Here is an 11,121-nt window from a genome sequence, read left to right as displayed (position 1 = left end):
TGTGGAGCACACACAGAAGACTATCTGCGAGATACGATATGTATCTGGTGTACAGTTCAAGGAAATAACCCAAACACATACAGATACGGATACTCTCGCTCTGGCATTCGTATCTTTAACCAAATTGCACTGCTCCTCAAAACAAAATAAATGAACATGAAAAGCCTGCTTTAAGCTTTTAAATTTGCTCGTTTTATTCAGCAAACGATCCACAAAACGATCCCCCAAAGCGATGGTTTATCTTGTGGTTTGGCTTTGGGTTTCTGCTTATCAATTTCCAGGCAAGTTTTTTATATTTTATCTCACGACAGTTTCGCCATCGGAATATACATAAATACTTTTGCTGGGCAATAATTTGCATAATTATAATACGTTTTATGGTTTTTTGAAATATTTTTACAACGTTTTTATGGCGGTTATAAAAAGGAAGGTGAAGCGTGGCTGCAGAACGAAGATTTAGTTACGCTTTTAGGCGGGGGGGAGATTCCTCTCTTTCCTTCCTTCTAAAGTATTAAAACTCAAAGTTTATCCTTTAATAGGCTTCTTCCCTCCACAAGTGTATCTGAGAAAGGGCGTTGTGTCCTCATTCTGATGACTGCTGGCACTGTCTCTCTCTCTCTCTCTCTCTATCTCTCTGGCTCCATTTCTCTCATTCCAAGGATCCCCTTCTCTGCTGATCCCATATCATCCCTGAAGTTCCCTCTACCTTTTCCTCTCTTCGCTGCTACTCCCCAGAATCTCCTTCTACTGTGTTCTTACTGCCGTTGCTTCTGTCACCAGACAGCCAGCGCGTTCAAATGCACTTTACCCCCCAACCACTCAAAGGCCCACAAAGAACGGCCACCAATCGATGTGTGTGGCCCTGTGGACAGGGTCTGGAACTGGCAAACCGGCAAACTGGCAACTGGGATCTGGACTTTGTGGGGAATGGGCATATGGGTATATCTGTTCTCTCTCTGTTGTTGGCGGCGCCTCTGGAATGTTGTTAGTTATAAAATGGCCACAAAATCATAACGCGGGCGTGGGCCGCTGCCACTGCCACTGCGACTGCGACTCTCTTTCTCTTTACCCTTCACCCCGCTCTCTATCTCTCTGGTTACCCCGAACGAACCTGATATTAACGATGACGAGTTGTTGCCTCTGTGTCCAAGAGAAACCTCTGTCCCTCAGTCCCTCTGTGACGCTGTCGCTGCGGTTCTCCAGCATCCAACGCATATTTGTGATGTCTCGTCTGGAGGTTCTTTTTTTTGTTTAATGGAACCACCAATGAATGCTTGGACCATCATCATCCACACATTCGTAGGGCTGCCAGGGTTCCGTGAGAGGGGGAAGGGGGGAGTGTGAATTGAAATGTGTATTTTTACATGTGTTTTGTGTTCTATGCTCTCTCTATGGGCGCTCCAGTCGATTGGATCTCTCTCGAAATCAAATCAAAACTCGTCGGACTGTCGACTGTTGACTGTCGCTGTGGTCTCTTTTTATGGCCTTTTACAAATATCCCCCCAAAAAAAAAAAACACACACAAAAAGAGAGAAGAACTTGTTCTTGTTTTTCCCCCGCAATGCTGTTTGTTGTTCTCGTTATTATTATTATTCGTCTATTCCCATTTCCATGGGTCGAGCGACGGCGCGCTTTGAATAATGATGATAAGACATCAGAAAGAGACAAGAGGGGCGCTCTCCTTCGATCCATCCATACAGCCAGCAATCCATCCGTCAGTCCATCCATTCGGCGGGTCAGTATATTCTTTTCTCTCACTCTTTGATTATTGATTTATCGTTCGGGGGCTACTCTGTGTGTCGCGCACAGGTAAACGAAAAGAAATCGTCACGGATACGCAAAACGATCCACAAAATGTATCTCGAGGTTCGGTTCTCAAGCGGCAGATACATTTTGAAGCGCACGCTTCCACATTTCTGATTCGTCGACGACAAACGTTTCAACAACAACAAAGGAAAAACATTCTTGATCTCGAACGTTCTCATAATTTGTTTGTGCCCCTCTGTCCAGACCCCTGCCACTGCCCCAAACCACTTCTTGAAGAACCCACAACGGACTTGGAAGACCGCGACGACGACGACGACGACGACCGACTGTGAGAAAGATTTTATTTCGTTCAAGTGGTTTTTGATTTAACACCAAAAACAAAACACAACAACAACAACAACACAGCGATGGGAAGAGTGGAAAATATTTTAATGATGCGTCGTCGTCGCCGTCAAAATGCAACTGAAAAACCAAACCAAAGACAGAAAAGAGGCGCAACCAGATACTCTAGGAAAACTTTGTGGAGAATTTCACTTAGAAATAATACCTTCTGCCTCATAGATTCAATAATAATCCAAGAAATATTCTTTGCAGGATCAATTGAAATCTTTTTTCTCTAAATAAACTTCCCCTTACGCTCGTAATACTCCTCTGCCATAAGAGTACAAAAAGAAAAGACCAAACAACAGAAGATTTCTAACTAGTTTTTGGTGGCCTTTCTCCAGCTTCTTCTTCATAGTCTTCTGCTGCTTCTACCACTCATCTCTCCGTTTGTTCTCAATTTTATTTGTGGTTTGATTTTCGTTAGAGACATTCATTCGATTTGATTAGCTCAGCTCTTTGGGAAAGCTCTCAGAAAAGAATCGTCTGCTGATCGCCTGTGACGCGATTATCCAATTGAGGTCGTACATGCCACATTTGTATGTATATTTCCACCCCATTAAGGGAAGTTCTACGCTGCTTAAAGAAGGGTTCACTCAAGGGACACTCGACAAGCTGCCACATGAATGGTCCTGTTTCTGGTTGCTGGCTACTGGTGCCTGGATGCGGTTTAACATCTGTCACGCGGCTGCTTCCTGGGACCGGGGACTTGAAAACCACATCCAATGGCTTACGAACACAAATATTGAGCAGCTTTTATGAGGCATTAAGCCATAATTGACATACATTTCTGACCATCGAACATGCTCTCTAGAGAGCAGCTAAAAATGGGGTATATATGTAGGAAACTATTTTAATTAATGGGAAGGAAACTCCTTGATTAATTGAATGATTTTCAATGTAGCATTCAATACTGTAAATTCTTTCTATCTCCCCGCAACAGGGTAACTCCTCTTCGACTCCTAGCAATCCCTCAAACCCAAAACTATTTTTATATACATCAATTTTTTTGCAAAATTTCGAGTGGTATTTATTTCATTATTAAAGTATGCAAAACCCTCTTTTACAGCTCTCTCAATCAAACTTCCCTCTCTCCCGATCCCGATTCCGATCCCTCTCTCTTTTCTTCTTTTGATATAAAGCCGACGTGCGGTACATCGACTCTCTTGCCCCGCGACCTACCTAATGTGACACTAATCATGTGACCTCGAGTGCCGATGGGCACATTTTTATGACCGCTTTGCACGCTGTTTACACACGACAACAATCAACGAATCGAAGCAGCGAGCAAAGTTTTTCCAACATTTTCTCAAGAACACAGAGAACCAGAACGACAGAAGGAAAACAAGAGAAAGAAAAGAAGACAGAAAATGCGATCCCATTCATAAAAGAAATGCCATTCGAATGCTTTCTTCTGGCTCTCTTTTGGGTCGTAGGAGGGGAGCTCGCTGTGGCACCTTTCGGCTGCTCTCCATCGCTCCCCTGTGTGCACACCTTTCTTTTGGGTTCGCTTAGGAAAATCAACAAACGAAGAATGGGAAAATGTGTTAAGAGGCATTAAAATAGAATAGAAAATGGGACTCACTCTGGCCCGTTGGATTGTGTAGGTTTTCACGTGCTACCTACACAGCGACACAGCCAGAGGCAAGCGCACACACAGAGAGCGAGATCGCGCCGAGGGGCAGCCAAGAGAGAGCCAGAGCCCACCGTTTCGTGTAGCAGGAACGCGTGTCAGGGGCAAAAAGCAATTAGCAGCAGTGAGTGGGAGCGAGAAAGGGCACTCTGCGCAGGCGCAACCTTTTGTGTCGTGTATCTCAGGGGTTGTATCTACGATCTGCTGCTGCTGTTGCTGCTCTGTTCTGTTTACTGCTGCCCCTGTTGACGCTGATGAGCCGCAAACGATGCAGGAAGCTCCTCTCTGCTCCTTCAATCGATTGACAGGCGGCATTTAGGGGATAATTTCGGGGCATATTGCAGGATCCCATCCGAGCCGAGTCGAGTGGTGTGTAGGCAGTAGGAGCAGCAGGAGTCGCCGCTCCACCACGATCACCTTTACTGTTTTCTGTTGTCTGCCGCTACAACATCTGCCTGTTTGCCTCATCATCATCATCATCATCATCATCATCATCATCGTCGTCGTTGTTGTCCTTTCAGGACATGTGCGTTTTTAGTTATTGAAATTTTTACTTGTTTTGTCCTGTTCTTTGGCTTTAGCTCTCGATCTGCAGCTCTTTGGCTCTCCTCTCTCTCTCTCTCTCTCTGTACTGCATTGTGCATTGAGTATTTAATTGCAGATAATATCGACAGCAAAAACAAGAAACAGAAGGCAGACACAGGAGGCCAACGCCGGAATCAACAGCTGAAGTCCCCGGAAATGCATCTGTGACCCAAAGGGAGGGACTACTCTCTATCCCCCCCTCTGTCTCTCCTGTCCACTGCTCTTCCCTTGACATTTTCTGTGTGGAGCACGTGTCAATAATTGGTCCTGAGGAGCCACAGAGCTCCTTTTGTGGTTTCAGCTGTCTTGCCGTATGTGTGTGTGTGGGGGGGGGGAAATGCAGCAGAACAGAGCCCTCAAGGCTGGACTGAAGGGAAGGTGTACGTTGGACAATTCTTCTTTATTCTGTTTGAAGCACTTTATTGTTCTTTCGAGTGAACATTGTACTATTTGGTGTTGTAGATTTAGGCGTTATCAGCGTACATTTTGGTGCCATTACTCTAACTTTTGTGTAAGTTTAAGTTGTCTTGTAGCTAATTAATCGAACTTCTGAACAAATATCAAACTATAAATCTTTAGTTCCATCATCGTAGACTGCCAGCAAATTTCCTTCTTCACTAATCACTTTAGCCACAGAAAATGAGGCATTTCAAGGGAAAACCCGTTTCCCTAAGCTTCCTTAATGCTTCCAGCCCATTAGAGGCTTCTTCTGCATACCATTGATATCTCTTTGGCCCGCCCAAAGCCATCATCTAATTGCACACTTGAGATCACAGTTACTTCGAGTGAGATCACACACACACACAGAGCATTTGGCAAGATCTGCAGCCGCAGAAACTGCCTCAAACGAATGCAAATCAGTTGCGCACTTGGTCAACAGTTAACTCATCATCGCCATCGCCATTGCCATCGCCATCGCCCCAAAACCTCATCGTCGCTCTCTTACTCTCTTGCCCGGCAAAAGCTAACGGCAAAGCCAAAGCCACGCAGAAGCTGCGGTGGCAGGGGGAGTCAGGGAGTCAGAGCAACATCATAAAAGAAAAAGAGAAGCTAATGTAATTGTGTTTGTAAATGCCATCAAGTTGGCAACACTTGCTGTGCCAACAACAACAACAACAAAAGCTACACCAACAAATGAAATATGTTTGCTTGCCTCAGCGTCAGAGTCAGAGCCAGAGCCAGAGCCAGCCCCATCTCCGCCATCCACTCATCCAGTATTCCACCTCAACGCTTGCAAATGAAGTTCACGAGATGGTCAAGACGATAATGTTGGCGAGCGCATTTGCCAAGTCATGACGACGACTGCGACGATGCTGCTGCTGCTGCCGCTGCTGCTGCTGCTCTGTCCTGACACCGTAGCAACATCCAACAACATCAGCCACAGCCGAACGAGTTTCAGTTGTTTTTGTTGTCGTTGTACATTTTGTCGCCATCGCTGTGTGCCCTCAAAAAAAGAGAGAAATAGTTGGAAATCAAATCAACATAAGCACAGCCACAGGGCAGCAATGCCAAACAAGTAAAATAGTTACAACAACAATATCCGACACCACAAAAGTTACACCAATAAAGCGGCAACAACTGCAAGAGTGGATTAAGATCATGAGCAACACCAACAGCTACAAATGTTACACCAACAACCCCAAACTCTTCTATCTTTTGGCAACAATAGTTGCAGCAGCTTCTACAGCAACTAAACCGTAAATCAAAGACTAAAAAAACAACAACAAATAACATATAAACATATGGACAAGCCAAAGCTACACCAACATACAAAAACGAGCAACTTAAATCTATGTAAAACTCAATTGAAGGTGATCTTTTCCCTCCTGCCATCAGCGTTGTCGCTCCACATTTTTGCTCTGGTTTTTTGTTGCCTTTTGTTTGATTTAGTTTATGCCCAGGCCCGGGCCACACCTCCCCTTTCCACACCCTATTCACTACACCAAGCAGTGCATCACACCCTTCCTTTCCCCCTACACCCTTCCGACTGTCTGGTGGCATGCAAGGCAAACCATTGGCGTTCCAAAAGCTGACTCCGGACTGCAGCTCCAATGCCCATTCACCAACACTCGTACTCGTACTCTACTCACACTCATACACTCACTCCTCACTCACTCATCCACAAATGAATCTCTGGGCTCCGAGTCGATGCGATGCGGTGCGATGCGACCCTCCCTACCGACCCTCTCCATCGCACCATCGCCTCGTGGTCGTCGTCGTCACAGTCGTCGTCGTCATCGTCATACAAATATTTAGTAGAGTATGAAGTAGTTCGGGGTTCGGGCGGCACATGAAATGAGTTGACCTCGCTTGACCTCGTTTCAGTTTCTTTTTTGCCGCTGCCTCTGCCTCTACCACTACTTCTCCGCCAGCACCTCATCCTCCCTCTACCGCTCTGTACTCTCTTTTTTTTCTGCTCTTTGTAGCATTTATTTTATTTGTGCAAACGTTTTTAATGAAATTTCATTTCATTTCGCCCCCGTGTCCCACAGTCTGTCTCACAGTCGCTCGCTCGCTCGCCCATTGTCTTCCATTTTCTCTTGGATTTCAATTAGAAATCTTCATAATCGTATCGTGTTTTGTGTGTCTTTGCATTTGTATCTGTGTAACTGTCTGCTCGTTATCTCTCTCTCTCTCTCTCCCTCATTGCGACTCAATCTTTTTGGCGAGTGTAGGCTACATTCTGCTGCTGCTGCTACTCCATGGATTTAATGCTGCTGCTTCCGTGGATTGTTGGTGGCTGCTGCCTCTGTTGATGATTACTTTCACCGGACAGCAAGACACCGCCGCCGCGTACAACAAACACAGTTATGGCAGCAGCAGCAGCAGCAGCAGCAGAAACAACAGTTACAGCAACAGGAACAACAACAACAACAACCATGACAAGAAACATAACAAACAAAAAATATAAAATAAAAACAAAAAAGCGTAGCAAAGTTTGGATATTGTTTTGTGTTGAAAATACACTTTTGAGAGGGTAATGCAATTATTTTGAAAACATAAACACAGACCAACCAACCGAGGGGCGCTGCTGGAAGAGGCGCAACCCAATTCTACCTTCCTTAAACTGTTTCCAGGCCTCTGTTTCCTCATCCATCATTGAATAATTATTAAAATTATTAAAACATTATTACATAATTCTTTTCTCATCATCTCATGGCTAGAGTGTTTCCATGTTCGACTTTACCTTCTAGCTAGCCTTCTCCTTCCTGTTGTTTATGTTGTTTGTTGGAATATGAAATATGTTTTTGAAGCATAATGAGGCCAACTGTGTGGTTGCCTCTCTGTTGCTGCTGCTGTTGTTGTTGTGCCTCTCTGCCATGCAATGAAATCAGGTTGCTGCTGCTGCTGCTGCTGCTGCCACTGTTGGACGTTTGCCTCGGGCATTGTCCGAACAATGCAACAAAAACCATCGCTCTCGAGTCTCTCAAATCTCGAATCAAAATGAAACATTTGCTAATAATTAGCAGAGCATTTACACCCCAAAAATGCATTCAACTGAAACAAGAGCCATGAACATGGACACAACGATGCCTAAATGCCCAACGGCTAGTTATGGGGCGATAATCCCAATCGATAAATCAGCAACATAGTTGTATTTTGATATTTCATCATCTAACGGGCAGTGGGTAGGGGTATTACCATTCCCTAACTTTACTTTCTATTTCTCTGGGCACGCATTTCTGGTCTTTCGGTTGTCATGCATCTCATACCCCCTCTCTTCATGCCACACATTTGAATCATCATCCCAAAAAGACGGTCGCGTCGCTTGTTTTTGGAGTTCACGTTTGCTTTTTGCTTCATAAAACGAACATTTCATTGTACCCCCACGCCACAGCCACAGTTACAGCCACGCCACGAAGCGACAAGCGGAAATGGTAAAAAACATTACCTACACTTACTGAATGAAGAAGAGGCAGCCACTCACTCCAGCGGCAGCGGTGGGGGGGGGGGACATATTGGGGGCAGACACGGAATGGGAAATGAGCAGCAGTAGTGTCAGCAACGGCACCAGCAGCAGAAGCAGAAAAAAACAGTTGGTTATGAAACCGAAGCATCACTCAAAGAGCATACCGCCGCCGAAAGCCCAAAGCCGCCCGCGCAATCGCCACACAGAGCCAGAGCCAGAGACAGAGAAAGAAAGAAAGGAGAGTGTGAGAAAAAAGGCGGGGGGCGGACAAGGTAGGGCCAGCAACTTTCCAATGAACAATGCACAGAGGCAAATGTAGATACAAAAAAATCAAACAAATATTTTTATTAGCAATCGTAGGGAAATTTATAACAATAATACAATAAACTTTCAGATACAGTCAGAAATTGCATGTATGAAAACCACGAACCAGGTCGATGCCTCCCTGTGGCGACACTGGACACGGCATTGACCCCCAAATGAGTCGTAGAACCGTTCAAAATCCAGAAATTTGGGAGGTATGGTAGTTGTTCTTGTTCTAGCGATCAATCAGCCTAAGACACACAGACGCACACACACACACGCACACTCCTCTAAAGGGAACGGTAGACTGAGAGAGTTCATTGCATTTCAAGTGACGTCGCAACGTTGCAGGTGGAAATGCAAGTAGCAACTTCAACAAGAGCAACAATGGCAATCTGGCAGGACTATCCACACGTAGGGTGGTATGCACTTCCTCTTCCTGCCCCCTGTTCGGGGTACCTTTTTGTTTGCAATCGTTGCATGTGCGAGCCATAGATTGACGCTGAAGAGGGGCCGGCCAGCCACGAGGAACCTTCGCAACCAAAAAGGCCACAACACAATTTTCTCACCCATCGGGGAATAGAAAGAGGAAGTGGGGTTGTGGACACCCGCTAGAACAACAAGCAAAATGGCAGCTCATTGAGTTTTGACTTCCCTCGACACGGGTAAAAAGCCAAAGCAAAAAGTGTTAGCGTTGGCCACAGGAGAACCACCAGCAGGGATACAAAATCATTGATCGGAAGTGAGAGAAATGGGAATGTACTTTGGAGTACTTTGGGGTGATTTTCCCAAAGATTTCTCTTCTTAAAACTCTAAAACGATAATGAAAAGCGTTCCAAACATGATCTACTGGCATTTCCTATATTTTTCCGGGTGCAAACGTGACATTGACGTTGACTAGGGATTGAAGCGGCCACAAAATCGCACACTCATAACCAACCGATTGATGCCACAAGGCAAGGGGCAGCACTCCTATGGACACCAGAGAAAATCTGCATGTGGCAGAATAGGACACACACACACACACGGGAAGGAAAAAAAACCTAGACAGGGAATCGAAAAGCAGCCCATAGGGAGTGCATTTTTCGGCCTGGTCAGGTGTGGCAACCTCACCCCCGTAAAACCCGCATCCCGAGAACCGAGATCTGAGATCCGAGACCCAGAGTACAGTTTACATCAGAGCCATCGGAGCCATCGAGAGACATCAGAGAGGATGGGACTGGAGATTGGGAGTACGAGTTCGAGCAGAGGATAGACTGACTTTGGGACCAGAAGCAGAAAATCATAAAACGAAAAACGAGTTACAAAACTGCTGGAAATTCCGCCAGAGAATCGACCAGAGAACAGCCAGGCGACAGCGACAGGGACAGCGACAAAGAGGGATACACAGGTGGCAAGAGGTAGGAGAGGAGGTATGTGGAAGGAGGTAGAAGCCAGCGAATGGGTGAACCAACGTTTGCGGAATGCAAAACTAAAAATAGGAAGCTAATGCGCGGAGGCAAGAGGCTCTATTTATGCCTCTCTGCTGCAGTTGCTGCTGCTGCTGCTGCTGCCCCATGGATGTGTGTGCAGGAGGGCAGGAGCTGGCTGAAAGCGGAGTTGAAGCTCCAAGGTGAGTTCTGTCCTCCTCCTGCTGCTGCTGCTCGTCCACCTTTATGGTAGTCCGCTCTCTAATGTCTGGAACCCATCGTCATTGCCATTATATCGTTAGACATGGCAGTCACCCCAGACCCCACTCTCCACTCTCCACTCTCCTTGCTTGGCTTTGGTCTTACTCCCCTTTTGATTTTCCTTTTGATTGCAAAGTTTACATGGCACCAAAGTGCATTTTCAATAAAAGGAAATATCAAAACTTCCCAACGTCAAGCACAAACTCTCACATAAGCACAAATGTATGTGTGTGTGTGTGTGTGTGTGTATGTATCCTTTTGCCCCCTTCCAAGATGCAAGTATATTCTATATATATTTATCATGCCATTAGTTTTTGCACTTGTTTTTGCCTTTTGGGACATGGTGCGGGGAAAGAAAAACCTTGTGGAAATTTTGCTATGACCTCGCGCCATGAAAAGTTGTGTCGCCCAACGAAAACTTGTCTTTTGCCTCATATCCCTTCTGTCCCCTGCCTCCTGCCTCTCCTGGTGGCGACCTTCCTTCTCATATTATACTCATCTTCCGACTCTCTCGTGCGCATGAAAGGTGAAACTTGAAGGTAACTTTACTCTGGGGAATACCCTTTTGAGGTGGCCCCTTGGAGGGAGAGATTAGACTCTATTTGCTTTGGGATTTGATGGTGAAACAAGTTTTGCCTGTGGGGAGAAGGGAATTTGTTGATCTTTTGGGGCAAATTTGGAACGTTTAGGAGGGGTTTCTTTTTCTCCAACTATCCCCTTTAACCAGTGTCCACTGTAGCGCTTCGCTTTGTGTTTTTCTTCAATTCAAAATTCATTTCTTTCTGCCGGACATCCGGAGTAGTACTTCAACAAGTTCTGGACTTCTCACTGCTCTTCTTCGGGTCTTGCCTCCGCTTCTTGCGGTCTCTGCT

The 11,121-nt window shown here is 45.6% G+C and overlaps 1 protein-coding gene across 1 annotated transcript; it reads right to left on the bottom strand.

Annotated features, from left to right (window-relative positions):
• Positions 1-682: 682 nt before the first annotated feature.
• Positions 683-6,558, bottom strand: LOC117587146. The gene is made up of 3 exons (XM_034277653.1): positions 6,482-6,558; positions 1,108-1,140; positions 683-1,061 (listed from the first exon to the last, which is right to left on the bottom strand). The coding sequence occupies exons 1-3, from the start codon at positions 6,556-6,558 to the stop codon at positions 986-988; spliced, it is 186 nt and encodes a 61-aa protein (XP_034133544.1). The 3' UTR covers positions 683-985.
• Positions 6,559-11,121: the final 4,563 nt, after the last annotated feature.

The sequence above is a fragment of the Drosophila guanche genome, unplaced genomic scaffold (genome assembly GCF_900245975.1).
Source record: "Drosophila guanche unplaced genomic scaffold, DGUA_6, whole genome shotgun sequence".
Lineage (NCBI taxonomy): Eukaryota > Metazoa > Arthropoda > Insecta > Diptera > Drosophilidae > Drosophila > Drosophila guanche.
This window is presented reverse-complemented; position numbering and strand designations above follow the sequence as displayed.